This window comes from Centruroides vittatus, unplaced genomic scaffold, assembly GCF_030686945.1.
Source record: "Centruroides vittatus isolate TY-2023 unplaced genomic scaffold, ASM3068694v2 contig_878, whole genome shotgun sequence".
Lineage (NCBI taxonomy): Eukaryota > Metazoa > Arthropoda > Arachnida > Scorpiones > Buthidae > Centruroides > Centruroides vittatus.
Genome location: NW_027122570.1, coordinates 345,392 through 361,238, shown reverse-complemented (window position 1 = coordinate 361,238; position 15,847 = coordinate 345,392). Strand labels below are relative to the sequence as shown.

Genomic DNA, 15,847 nt, shown 5'->3' with positions numbered 1-15,847 from the left:
CATAACAAATTGTTGATTTTTTTTTTTAATTGATAGAAAATTTTTAAAACACTAATCCACATAATTCCAAGCAAATAAATTATCCGTGTCATTCAGGAATAAACTTGCCTGGAAGTTTTAAAAAGATAGATATTGAGTCATAACCTTTATATAGTGTTATCGCTAAAGTGCCGTTTGCTGTCGGACAGAGAATAACTTTTTTGTTTGGCCTTTAAACATTCTTCAAAAAAGTATGAAATCTGCTTTTAAAAGCTTTGAAAATAAAGTTCAGACTTTCCAGAGATTAAATTTAACCTTACAATCCACAAGTTTCCAGCGGGATAATATTAAATTTTATTGTTGCCATAAACAGTAAACACTTTTCATTCATAAAATTATATCGAGCATTTAAATATATTTATACTTTAAGAAAAAATATAATCACAATTCCTCATTTTTATAGTAAGTTATGTATAATTAATATGCTTCCGTATACAGCAAGTTACGTATACAGTTTATAAATATGTTTTATAATGTAAATTATATTTTTTACAACAATTTTAACAACGGAAATTAATGCTTTAAACTTCTAAGAAAACGGAAGATTTTAATCGTTTACGTAATAGAAAATACAGGAACAATAAAATCGACATTTTATATTTGGAATATTAGAATATAGGGCATGTAAATGTGCACATGGGTAAGAAGGGATCATCGAAATAGGAGACAGGAAACGCCCTTGTCTACTTCATCCATGATAAGAGACCGAGTGGTTTAATGTCGACCTCTTATCTGCTTGAAGTGTCGCGTCAGACATTGGATACCGTCTGTCTTATGTTATCATCCGAAACAAATGGGAAAGACAAAAACTAATAAATTAAGTTTTATAAGAGATGACAATATACAAAGAAATCTGAATTTCCCATTCGAAAAGAAAAAATTGGCGAAAAACAAAAGGTAACTTGAAACAAGACTTTAAAAAACAAAAAAAAATAGATACATTTATCTCTAAAATGCTTGAAAATAAATAATTTTTAAGTATTTTTTAAAATTGAGATTAATATAAGAATAAAATGTAATTTAAAAGTTTCTCATTACTATTTAAAATGTGTTCGAATTTAATGATTTTTTTTTATTTAGCCGTGAAGTATGTAGGTCAATAAAAAAGAAAATCTTCGATAAAATAGAAATCTGATATTTTCAATTTATGTTTTCAGGTAAAATATTGTTTTCTGCCTCTTTTTTTCTATTCTGTTGAAAAGAAAAGTAGATTATCTATACAGTAGGAAATTGAAATTTTCTTTTACTAAGCTGTAAATGGTATGAAGACAGGGACATCGGGTAAAAGGATGAAAATACTCGTAATAAAGTTTCCTCTTGTCCATAAGGTTTATCAACAGTGAAAGAACAGAGGATTATTGATACATTGAACCATAGAGGATTGAGTGGTGCAAAAGTTTTGATATAATATAAGCGAATAATGGTTGATCGAATAAGAACTGCTCACCTTAAGAAAGATATCAAAATTCTTTTAACATTTCAGAAGCGAGATAATTTAATTTAGCGGACGTCGTTCCACGAGAATAAACTAAATAATATTTAGAATTTTAGATTAGTTTTAAGTAAATCATGTGGGAAAAAGATGAAGATGTAATGTCAGAAGCCATCATTTTCTCTAAGAGATTATTTTGAATCTGTCATCTGACTTTTTAGTTAGTGTGCATCTTAATTAAGTATCGCGGATATCTCTATATTCACCCAACTTATTGAGAAACCTTTTAATATAAATTTTAATATAGTTAGACGAATCATAAAATATGCAACAAAATCAAATTGTTTACGACATTTTCGTTACTTAATATTTTTCGTCGTTTTTCTAAATCGAGTAAAAAAGTTATCGTTTTTTATTATTAAATTTTATTATTTGCATTCAACACGCACAAAACACAACATAGCACACAACATACGTGTATTGAACATTCTCAAAGTTTTGTTTTGATAATTAAAAAGAAATGTTTATAAAATTTCAAACTTTAATTGAAATATTGTTTATAGTAACTTAAGAGGGTGACATTGACTTTAATTCTAAGGGAAGTTTGAATGAAAACTAATGGAGAATACGGGCATTCACCTCTTCCTTTATATCTATTGGTGACTGTTGCTATTTATAGTTTCTGATAAACATTGTCAATGATTGAATCAAAGAACGAAGGATTGTAGTGAATCGTCACAATAGTTTGATTATCAAATTAGCTCGGCGGTTGACGTGAACTTTCCTACAATTCGACAACTATTCTTTAAACTTCTAATCTAGCGTTAATTAATTTAATTTTCATGTACTCACTCAAACATAATCGTTTTGATTAGAGAAAATCGCTTCGATTGCCTTAGGCGTAACATCGTGATAACTTTTAAAACAAACAGCAATCATTTCACACTTAAAAAAACAAATTATAGATCATTTAGAACGAATTGATTACAGAAGTTCATTAAGTTAAATAAACATTATTACACTACAATGTTCAAACGTAGTTTATAATCCGTGTTGTATCGAACGAAAGGCAAATTAACTTTACCGAAACACTCACCATTACACATTAATAATTTTAGGAAATTTACCCAAAGTTACGAATTATTATTTCTTCTAAAGTAACTTTTCAGTATAAAAGTATTAATAAATTTATAAAGAATAAACTATTAAAAATATATATTATGATAAATTGTCATTATGCCATAATAGTTAGAAACAATTGCCCTGTTAGAAAAAATAATGTAATTTAATCGTTACATAATTTTAAATAACCTCATTTCATTTTATACAAATACAATCAATATAAATTATAGAAGATAATTTTGTAGTGCAATGCAAGTCTATGTTGCTACTTTTTATTATTTCTAATATGTCTATTTATTGGATCTGCCTAGGAGATGCCTCCTGGAAGGAATTTCTACGGGAAACTGGGCCCTATTTAGGCGATACACACGTTAAAAATACCCGGATAACTCCACGTGGCCAGACGTCAGTCAGGCGCGAACCCGCGACCAGTATTTTGTGGTTTTATCCACTTTTCCTCTGGCATCTGAAGCTTCTATAGTTAAATTAATTGCAAGTTTAAACAGAAGAGAATTATCAGAAAAACACATAAGGTTGTTTCTTCATAAATATAACCTACAATTTTAGTGCAAAACAGAAATAATTTTAATCCGAAATTATATTCACAATAAATTTTGCAAATAAATAAAAAGTAAATTCAAAATAGAAAGCAATTGTTTGAAGTTAAATCAAATTTAATTTAATAACAATTAATATTATGGCGTAATATTTTAAGGAAAAAGTGAGTGTAGAGTCTTTTGCAATATTTGTAAATATTAACAAAATTAATAATAAAATTTTAATGAACTCCATAATAATTGGAATTCTTTCTAGATTAAGAAATTTCTACAACAGTATATACATTAATGCATTCTCAATTCTAGTACAGCGATAGAAATTTTATAATTGAATCCAAATTTGATCGATTACTTATCCAAATCATATTGTGGTTTTTAAATCTTCATTTTATACATGAATAGGCTAATTTGCAGAAAAACCCCAAAAGTCAGCTGTTCTTAAAATCGTATTAAAATGCACCTGAATTAACTGACCTTTAGCAATTTTTGTATATATATATATATATCAATATATAAGAATTATGAAACACTGAATTTCACAAAATTATAATAAAACTTTAATTTTGTTTTGAAATGATTTCTATATAACAGAATTGATTAAGAGCAATCGAATTTACATATTTATACAGTGATTTATCCAATTCTTTAATTGGTATTCACCACTTAATAAAGGTTTAGAAATATTACCTTACATTGTCCGTCCACGCAGATCTTGTCCTCGAAATTATTTCCCGAGCAAGATGTTCCGTCTTCGACTTTATTCAAAAATGTCACGAAAAAGTTTTTATTAGTCGGACGACAATTTAATTGACAATCTTCGGGAGCTGAAATTTTGAAAAAACAACTTATTAGAACTAAGCTATTAACGCTAATCATAAATAACTTTTTTAAACAAGATTTCTCTTAAACATAATACTTTTAATACACTATGACCGAGTAGATAAAACTACCGAACACTGGTTGGTAATCGTTATGGGTTCGCGTCCAACAACGAGGTGGCCACGTGAAGTTCCCGGGTTTTTGTCACGTGCCAACTAAATATGACCATTTTCCATAGAAAGTCTCCCTTGGAAACACTCTCGTAAGTAGATCGCCCTTAGTTAGGTTTGCGTAGCCCATCATAAAAACAACCTTTATTATTTCATTTACAGCTATAAAATTATTTTCTTTGTATCTTTTACTAAACTTGTCTTAATTAATACATAAATTAATATCTAGAGCAACATTAGGGAACCATTTTAATCGGAAGACCGCATCTCGTTTAAGAGGGATCTGATAAGGATGCGTATTGTACTGGTGTGTGTTGCATAAGTTAAGTTATACATTTAACATAAGCTTGTAATAAGTAATAAAGCAAAATGACTAAAAATATTTAAAATATCATACTATAGTTAATAAGACATTTTTTAAATTAAAATTAAAATTAAATTAATTTATCTAAAAAGTAAAAGAGCAAAGAATGGACGACAAAGTCCCAAAGGCCGCAATTTCTTCATCTCTGATCTAGACTAATTTTAATTTTAGAAATTAGTTTTGCAATATAAAAATAAGAAAAACTAAAAACATTTTCATTAAAATTTACGTTTATACTAATTTATACATGTTGAAATATATTTCTTTTTCTAAATTTCATTTAAATTTACATTGTAATTTGAAACTATAGAGACGATAAATTGATATCAAAATAATCCACAAAAGACCCGAAGCAATTTACTACTCGTAATTAAACTTTTAATGTTTTATGAGTATCCAATAGTCAAATTTACTGACAAGTAAACAGTTTTATTTTAGCTTCAGTTTGTATATATATGATGTTTTATAAGATACATATTTTAGATAATATATATTTTAATAAACTAACAAATTTAAACAATAAGTTATTTTGTTAGTTTATTAACATTTACTTTATTTAAACTCTGTTCCTCCAAACTCACTCTTAAGATAAGGAATCCATTTGTAATACTGATCTTGATATATTTTCGTATCAAAATAAGAACATTGTTGAGCACGATAATCCTTAGGATCTGGGCAATCCTGTAGAAAATTAATTTATTTTATAATTTATATAAAACGTTATAAAATACGAGAATTAATAATTTTAAAATATTTGAAATTACCTTTTCTTGGCATACAACATAACGCTTTTTAATTCCAAAACATTTTTTTCTTCTTAATTGCGACTTTTGTAAGTAATTGACTTCGGTTGTTCTAGAAAAATATCGATAATGTTTTAATAAAAGTTCTTACTTTTTGAATTATAATGACGTATCAAAACTTTTTCTAAGATAAAAGATGAAAATAATTACGTGGAAATTTCCAGTTCCCATTTAAAGTTTAAAACTTTCTTTTTCTGCACACGATGATCAATTTAATAGCGAAGTAATTGTCTTTCCCCCCTTCAAGTAAAATTTTCGAAAATTTATCGTCACACTAAGAAATTTTCTTCCTGTTCTTAATATATTTATATTTAACACTTAATGTAACGAACTAGTAATTGGTAATATTTTAAAAAAAAAACAAATTTATTAATATTATACTACATTATAATCATCTGAAATGTTCAAAGTTAGTTAAAACAAAATCAGTTTTTACGAATTATAAAATAATTCGTGAAAACTGATTGTAACTTAATTTTCTAGTCTACACGATAGCGCAACGAAAACCGATATTGGGGGTGGGGAAAACCTGCATTCATCCCTGTACCATTATGGATGTAAATACTAAGGCAGTGAATGAAGAGTAAACTCTTAGATATTTTATATACGTGTGTATAAGTGCATTTGTCACATTAATTTTTTTCCTGTACTTATTTGACTTCTTAATTTATTTACTTACAAAGCTCCCTTCCTAGTTACGCTACTTGTTCTATCTCTCGAGTAAGGTGGAGCAGGTCCCCTATGCCACTCCCTGGTTACGTTACTGATTCTATTTCTCGAAATTTTCATCGGATTAAACTTAATTTTTAGCTGTCGGTTATATTACGATTTTTATTTTTATTGTATCTGAGTCATATACGTAATTTAGAGCATGATTACTTTTATTTCATTAGTTTGTTTTAAACGTTGAAAGCTCAGCAATGTATCAAGCTATTAAAATAATCGTAATAAATACACTCAGTTGAAAAAACATTAAAATGCAAAACTTAATAGACAACTACAGAGAAAATAAGTACATTTCTAGAAAAAACCTTGAGTTACTTTTCAAATTACAAAGAAATATCTATTTGTAATGTTTACATAGTAGAATTTATATATGTATAAATCAACTATATCTAATAGTATATCGAATATAGTTGATTTATAGTGTTGTATATACTGTATTGTAAACAAATACAGTATGTATTTGTTTACAATACGTAAACAGGATATGAATACGTACTGTACATTGCCGATGGCAATGAATATCGTCACATTCTCTCCATATAACAAACAATTTTTACACTATACACTATATATGATAAGATTTCTTATAAATCGAGAAATTCTTTGCAAATCATCGTAGCTGGTCTTATGAACTTGACGAAATCTCTCTGTTTACATCCTAAACCTATTAAATTACATATCTTAACGATCACAATTGAACCAATATATTATATCGTTATTTCAGTTAAGTAAGGATAATCCCGAAACCACAAATGATCTCGTTCTCCTTCCTTAGCTGCACAATTCGCCAGATGTTAATCTGTTCGAAATTTGGTATTATACATAAACTTAAAACAGTAAAGTATTGCCATAACAACAAGCTTCTGTAAATTGTGTTTACATAAACAAATTGCCATGGATATTTTAATCATGTTTGAAATTCGCGCAATGCCAAAGATGTTCATATCAAATAGCTTTCGTGTGTCTCAGTTTTCTAGTTCCTAGTTCCAGTCATTATGATTGAGTTAAAATAATAGTTTTACATTTATCAGACAAGAAATCGTATAAAAATTACATAGTTTATTAATCCGAAATTTTGTACTCCTAACATTCTTCCACTTCAATGGAAGATTAAATCAAATGTAAGCTTAAAATCAGATACCGAGAACATACAACAGATGATTTTTATTTACGCAAAATTAAGCAATTATTTTTGGGTAGTAACGATATTATATTGTTGTAGCAAACACACTAATGTGAAGTATTAAGTAAAAGCTAATTTCCTATAAAAATGTACTTATTTACATACTTAATGTGATTTCCTTGGGTAAAATATTTAACTCGTAAATTGTCATTTGCATGTTAAAAGTAAAAAATAAATAATTTATTATTTCTGAAAGAATCAGAATAAATACTGAAAAATTTATTATTTATTGTAATTCATTCAATAAACAGTCTAAGGAACAAGCCATTAAACAAGCTCCCGCATTTCAATATTCTAACAAAAGATACATTATTTTTCCTCTATTTATTTTCTTATACAGTATAATAAATTTCCTACATTTTTCTCAGTACTTCCTAATCTTTCACTTCACAGAGACCAATAATTTCTACAGTTTGAATGCATTCATCATCAGAGATGTTCTATAAATACAGTTTAGCTTTCTGTTTACTCGTAAAGTCTTTCCAACTTATCTATATTTTGGGAGGAAATAGCTTTATTAAGAGCATTATCTCTTCTTTTGTACATTAAAAAATAACAAATCCTTTAAATTCTTATGAAATTGTATTTCAAAAAGAATAAACATGAATAAATTATTTATTTAACCTGGAGAAGTATTTGATTTTTCTTTAAAGTTCTCTCGATCGATACGATTCGGCGAGTTTAGTATAAACACGAAAGGAACATTAATTCAAGTTTTCACATGTTTATACCGCACATTGAATATTTTTTCCTACTTTTTCATCTAAGAAATCTGTATTATTCATTGATTTCTTTCATCTACCAAAATTCTTTTGTAAATTCTTCAATATATATGTAATCCGCTAAGTCCTGGAGCAGAAATTCACGTTAACTAACTCGAAGTTTGCAGATAGACAATAGCGCATACATTGGCAATTTTGAATATTTAAAACTCTGCATAGATATTAGTTTCTCCATTCAGAATAATTACTGTAGTTAACTTTACGCATATTTTCATATAACAAGTTTCATTATTCATATGAATGATATGAATTATACATCTGAGATAATAAAATGTTGATTATTAATCGAACGTTTTATTTTCAATATATCCCTTCTGAAATATATTCATCTAATTCTGGGATGTGTATATATTTTCCAATTAATTGTGATGTAGTTGCACATTGCAAACTCATTAAACACCGGTTTTGTCCATCAAGTCTGGCAAGTTTTAATGAGTTTATAATGCAATACAGTGCAAATCATATTGTTTGTAAGCCCCTTTACATGTTTTGAGCTTCTAACATAAAATATCATTTACAAGCAAATTTAATTTATGGCTTAATATATATAGTCGTATTAATTTTATCGTTAAGATTTGTTAATATATACTTTAAGTAATTGTTTAAAAGATTGTCTATGTTATTGATTATTTTTCTTTTCTTTCGAAAATTATAAGTCCTTAGGCAATAAATCATGTTTATCATTACTTTGAAAGAACACGACAAACATGTTCTGTTTGAAAACGTTTTATTTCTTTGTTTCGGAGCAGCAAATGTCAATTTGAAGTTTTTAATTTCTTCGCTCGCCATCGATTTGTTCAATTTCCATTATCCATAATTGCTAATTATCTTTATTTTCTTTGTTTAATACTTCTAAGTTCTAACCTAAGTGCCTCTATTTTTATAATGTTAAATGAAAAATCTTAAAGCTAGTGTTTTGTACGCTAAAATAAAGAAATTAGAGCCTCTTAAGATAGCTTCTTCATTATGTTTTTGTAAATTAACTTTATTAATTTACTTTACAAGCAGAACATATATCTGTAGATAACGCTTTGGTTTACAGTTACTGATATTTTTTCAAAAGTTTATACGTAACTTAATAGGTATAATACAGTTATTAATAAGATCGATATAAGTAATTAATTTTATATAAACAGTAATTATTGCAAATGCATTGCGAAGTTTCAACATACATTAACGTGCCTACAGTTTCTAAGTATTAATATAGGTAAATTAATTTGGATATGAATCTATCATTTAATCGCAGTTTTCGAGTTATAATTTCAATAAGTAATTAATATTTAATACTAATGTGTACGTTCGAATATTCACTTTATACGCAAGATGACTTAATATGCCTTTAAAAGGAATTATAAATTTACAACCATTCTTATTACAGATAAATTTAAAATCTTCAAATATGAATAATTTAAATGAATAAATTTCTATTTAGATCAATCAATGCCAGCTGGGCCAAATTTCATTATTTATGTCTAATTTAGAATATCAATCTAGTATGACATCACTATATTGATATTTGCTCGATCTACATTTGTGAAAGAGTAGCTAAGTATTGATTTGTTTGTTTGTTCCTGCACAACAGAGTTACAAAGCCTTAATGAATAAAACAAATTGTTCCTGTTTGTTCGAAGCGATTATAGTAATTGATGTAGAAAGATAATAAATGAAACTTTAGTGAAAAGGGCATGCCACGTACATGCGAAGATTGCAATTTCAAATATCTCTTTAGAACGAATCTATTAATTAGAAACAATTATCTTAGAATTTATGAATAAATATTAAATACTTCGAACAAACAAACTTATAAGTGTAGAACTTGCTTAAAATTTTATCCAATTAGTCTTTTTAGATTTTCATTTTTGGGATAATTCTTTTGTAGTTAGATGCTTAGTAATATTTTATTTTCGTAATATAATTTGAAAATTTCTAATAAAATAATGAAAAAATGTTTATAATCTTGTTTTATATTTAAACATATTTGCTTAAAACGAAAAATCTGAATCGAAATAATATGTAATTATTATAGCAAAAATCTTAGAAAATTGTTATCCTATCTCTGCACAGCATCCACTTTCTCCTTCCTCTCTCTCTCTCTTCCTTTCTTCAATCTAGAGCTATAGACCCTCCACCTCCTCCAGTAAATTAAGAAATACAGGGGTGGTGGTTACTCCACCCCCCAATTACTACTAAAAAATCATCAGTTATAGTCTCCTAAATTTAATATCTACATTAATTTTAAAGCGATATAATACGATCTCTCATTTCAACAAACCTTGCTGAATTATTTAAAATTATTTGACTTAAAATCAATTACTTCCAAATATAGTGAGGTATAAGGTTCCAAATAGTCACGTGCATTCATATAATGAAGATTGTCATTTCTCTACTAGTTTATCAGCAGAATGAACAACGAATAAAAGATATAATTCATAGAAAGTAGAATTTGATATCAGAAGCATTTCTTTCTCCTTTTTTTAAAAAATAAATATTAAACCTAGTTGTTTGGTAGGTCAAATTTTGAAAAGTGAAATTGGGGAGAATCTTTTGAATTCATAAAAGAACTTCAATGAAGATTAGAGATCAGATATTTTCAGCGAAATGATAAAGAGAACAAGCATTTAGCTGAGCTAGCGGAGGAGTGAAAGGTATAACGTGGGTGTAACGAAGCAATTAAGGAGATGAGGACAGACAGTTATCATCGGACAACGATTATAAATTTTTTATGAGAGAATGTAGGTGGCAGTAACCGGATGCTAATATCTTCCTGGAATCACTGGATAAAGATTGTTTTTAATCATAAGGATTCTGCTGGCAATTAGAGATACGAGCTATAAGTCCATTCTCTTTCCTCTTATTTATTCTTCAATTCCCAATAGATAGTGTTAAAGTTTGTTTTTCGTAATTAATTTTCGGTTAATTAAGTGTTGCGTTCAACTATAATGGCCCTTCGGAGAATTAAATGCTGGAGATTAATTGTACTTTTATTAAAATTCAACTTCTTGAAATAAATTGTTCTATTTTTAGAAGAAAATTTGTGCAAAACTACACGAATACACACATTTAAAGCAAATTACAAACTATTTTAAGATATTTTAAATTGTATTAATAATTCTTTTTAAGAGTATCGTAATCAATTTTCTAATTTATTTATTATCGCTGTTTCCAGGGGCGGATTTGGGGGGTGCACGGGGATTATTCCCGAGTAAAGCCTCGGGTAGTAAAAATTTTGTAAGGCGCATTGTTTCCTTTTCTACGCCTCCTCTAAAGACTTCTGGATCCGCTATTGATTTTTTTCCCTCTTATAATTTTAAATTGGTTATTATAAGTTAGTTTGTCTGCGAGACAACAACTCTAAAAGAACTTTTAATATTAAATGAATTTTTAAAAAGACTTATATTAATTAATCTAAACTACGGTTAAATAAAATTTAAAAATAATCATCATCTAATTTAAAAGATAATAAACACTGCATTTTATAAATGTCATATTTATTACCTTTTAAACACAATTAAGCATAAATTATTTTCTTAGAACTTGTGTACTGAAAGGATTAATCTGTAAAGAATTAATTAATAGGTTTCGTGGGAATAGTCTACCGGATCTATTAATTTCCAGATTTATTTAAGCTTACATCTACGCTATGCCTTCAGTATTGAAATTGGATTCTCCGGTATTTTTCTATTTTTGTAAGCAATAGCATGTAATAGAATAAAATGTATGTATAAAGACCGTATCCAAAACAGACACACTCGCTAATCCGGCATACTCCCTCATTCTGTTTGTATCTTATTCGTGTTTCTCTAAATACAGCAGGTACAGTAAACTTCTAACATTAAATTTAATAAAGAATTAAACATAAAATTACTGTATAACTGTACGTAAGTTCACAATCGTAAAGAAGGCAACAGGTGATGTCATTCATTGCCTGTGGTAATCCGACACACATCGTGCGAGGAAGGCCGGATTAGCCAGAGTCCAGTGTACTTGTAGTTAATTCTGTTGCTACGTTATCTACCTGTAATATTTGTCTTTTTCCCCCTTAATGTAATATTGTTTATTAAAATTATATTATAAAAAGCATTACTTCATTTAGATCGGTAATTGTACATTTCTTTCATTGTTTACTTACATTTACTTTCTTAATTAGAAGAGAATTGGAAAAATATTTTACTTTAATACACATTAAATAATATATATTTCATTTTACCAAAATGAATTAAATAAATCACATTATCAATTCAAATCATTATACAGTGATTGCAGTCTTATTAAATTACTGATTTCTTTTATTATTGCTATTATTTTAATAAAGTTTTTCTCATTTTCTTCCATGTTTTCACGAGAAAATATTCAAAGAAAATAGCTCTTCTAAACGCTTATTATTGAAAATATAAAGAATTAAATACATAGAGATTACAAAAGAAATAAATGAAACTAAATACAGTATTCATTTTATATTTTGATAATTTTATTAAACCATTATCTATATGTTGCTATGAATATCATAAAGACACACATTTAAATAATTTTTTTACGTAAACTTAACATAAAAATGGGAGTATAAACACAAAGAAATTTAAAATTACATTTTTTAAATTGTATATTTAACTATTATAAATTTGCTATACGTAAAAAGTTATTAATGTATCAAATTTACTTTTGTAAGTTGATTCTCGAACAAAAAAAATTGTTTGCAGTTCAGCAAAATTTTAGGTTATTTTTCACTTTATAAAACTATGATACGTTTAATATGTCTACGGGGTGTTTAAAAAGTATTCAGCATTTATATGGTAGATAATGCGCACTGAACTGAGCTAAAAAGCAAAAGCACAGCTCGAAAGCGCAATCTTTTGAGATAGACAATTCGACAAAAACCTGGAATTTTTGAGAATTCGCGACTCTGTAAAATACCAGGAGTACACGGAAATGGAAGTAAAACAGGTGGAGCACCTTCCGTAAATATCTAAGAAAAGATTTGAAAAGATTATTCTGTCTTTCACGTCGCAAGCGACATGTAGAAGCCGATAAGTCAATCATATAAAAACTGTTAATACCTTAGAAACGACAAGTTTTCGATCTGTTTACTAAGTTTTTTTTTTTTTTTTACTCAGTATGGTGTGCACTATCTACCATTTGGATGCTGTATACTTTTTAACACCCGTATATAGGTATATAACATTAAGTAACAACTGTAATTGTTAGCAAATTAAAAAAACAAAAAGATATAGTAAAAAGCATTCGTGTAACTAATATGAAGACCCAGATGGGTAATTTAATCGCGATTATAATGAAAAAATAGAGCAATTAAGAAGACAAAGTATTTTAAAAGATTAAGTCAAGTCTATACTTAAGTAGCATCATTTTACAATAATTACATTAATTTTATTGTACAGTAGAGCGTCGATAAGTGGAACGTCGGTAAGTGGAATGGCCGGAAAGTGGAACGATTTTCAGTCGGACTGTGTCGTGCTGAATCGAATGTTTTTGATACTAAATTTACTTCTAAAGTATAATTTTCATGTTTTGTATATTCTTTAATATATTTATTTTGTTTGTACAAAATACAGAAATAATTTTTAACGATACGATAGCCTCGATGATTATTATAAACATTTTCGTTAGGCTTAAAATCGACGAAAATTCAACGCGAAGCGACACGCAACGGAGAAAAATTTGAACATCGGACAGGTTAATGTATTTTTTCGTACAAAGTCGGAAACTGGAACAAATCATTAACTGGAAGGACCCCAGTCCCCAATTGGTTCCACTTTTCGACGCTCTACTGTATTCTAATTAATACTAAAAAATCATTTAGGTTTACTTCAGTTATAAAGTTCATAAAATCACAAGGAAGATGAAATTTCGATCGTTTAGTCAAATATTTAAATAGAAGAGTTATATATATAATTTAATATAAACTCTAAAAATATGATAACTAATCTTCTACTTCAGACTGAAAATCTATAAATAATACAAAAATAAGTGAAGGAATGTGAAAATCAATGTAAGATTTTAATATATTTATATTAAAAAATGAAAAGGAAATTTACTCAATTGTTATATTCGTCCTCCTATTGGAATATACAAATATCAGTTTATAACGTTCTTTTTACAACGGCTTCTCCGTCGAAATATGAATTTATAGAAACTGTCCTATCATCTTATGGCTTATATATTGCCTCGTATAACTAAAAAACATTCAGAAAGTTGAAGAAAATCTGTAAGAAATTCTTTTCCCCCTTACTTTCTGTAGTAACGAAGATTTAAGATCACACGAGTAAGTGATTGGAAGAACAGCATAAAGCTTTTAATTTTGAAGACATTCCTTTTTTATTTTGAAAAACACTTTAGTTTCATATACAAAGATAAATGGATTATTCCAAATATATATCATATATATATAATATATTTTATTTTATAGCCTACCATATAATACAAAGCATCGTTTTTGAAAAAGCAAGTTTTATTTTTAAAAACCCATTAATTGATAACATTTGTAGGAAAAATGATTTTTAAGTAATTAAATATGTTTAATTACTTTCTAAAAAAGTCAGTTAAATAAATTTATTTCTTTATAAATATATATAATATACTAGGGGTAACCCAAAAGCGAGTTAACCATTGAAAAACTGAATCTAAATCTAAATCAATGGCTACAATCTGATCGATAGCGACCCCCAAGGTTCTGTGGCTGGATAAATTATTAGAGGTCGGTGAATGAACTTTATTTTTATTATATTTAAATAATAATAATTAATATATTTTTTAATGTTTCTAAATTTTTTTAAAATAATCATCAGGAATTGCTATTTAAATTTTTTTTTTAAATTTCCTATTTGTAATTTATTCTTATTTTGTATCAGTATAGAAAGGAGTCGAAGTTTAATAATTGAATTTATCGTCGATATTGATTAAATAGCTTTTGTATTTTAATATTTCATAACATAAATAAACTATTCGATAATAAAAATTCATAAGAAGAAAAAGTTTCTTCGCGTAAACATAGAAACTATTTATGAAAGTTTTGTCTTTATGTGGAAGAAGAAATTGCCAAACGTAAATATCAAAAATAAAAAAAATAAAAAACAAAATAAATATAGGAACATAAACATTGGCCAGTAACTTGCAACACATTCACTTCATATCATAGAGTTATTTCTACTTAGAAAAAAAAATATACCAAAATATCTCTCTTTATTCACAAGTTTTAAAAAAATCGATATGGAAACGTTAGGCATGTTCGTCTGTACAATGTTATTGAAATTTGTATTCTTCCTAGGAAAAATTTTCACAAATTCGTTTTTTAAATTAATTTTTTAAGTAATTTTTCCTAAAAAGAGAAAAAAAATTATTTCAAAAGTTTTTATTAAAAAAATAAGATAAAATTTAAAAAAATTTCCTGTTCAATATACTGTTTATGTTCAACACGGTGGCATAACTAGAACGTGAAAACACTTACTCCCGTAGCTACTAGTTCTGCAGATATTACTTATTCTATATGCATGTCTTTTGTCTTATTCAATTTTTTTCCTCTGCTTATTTGATATTTTCTTCGTTTGTTTATTTACAAGGATAAGGGGTTTGACGCCCTGGTTACGCTACTGCTTCAATTGTTTACCATATTCATTGTTTAACTATGATTGAAAATATATAATTTATTTGTATTGTTTTTACCATAAATTTTGTGTAATGATGTGAAAAACTAATGCACATAATTAATGAAATTTCAAATTAATAAACAAGTTTTTTTAGAATGAGTAAAAAATTTAAATCCTTAAATCCGTTAAAATTCAAATTAAACGTTTAGCGCCATCTAGGAATAAATATATAAAATATTTTAAAGTATTTTA

General features: G+C 27.2%; 2 protein-coding genes across 2 annotated transcripts in view; both read right to left on the bottom strand.

Annotated features, from left to right (window-relative positions):
• LOC136983196 (coiled-coil domain-containing protein 112-like) overlaps positions 1 to 15,847 on the bottom strand; it is a 372,297-nt gene that overhangs the window by 250,574 nt on the left and 105,876 nt on the right. The gene's annotated exons all lie outside the window — the stretch shown is intronic.
• Positions 1 to 15,847, bottom strand: part of LOC136983208 (thrombospondin type-1 domain-containing protein 4-like) — a 78,241-nt gene that overhangs the window by 50,200 nt on the left and 12,194 nt on the right. Inside the window, exons 4-6 of the mRNA XM_067279895.1 lie at positions 5,268 to 5,358; positions 5,085 to 5,184; positions 3,838 to 3,974 (exon numbers count right to left, since the gene is read on the bottom strand). Coding sequence (XP_067135996.1) covers positions 3,838 to 3,974; positions 5,085 to 5,184; positions 5,268 to 5,358 — 328 coding nt within the window. The remainder of the gene's footprint in view (positions 1 to 3,837; positions 3,975 to 5,084; positions 5,185 to 5,267; positions 5,359 to 15,847) is intronic.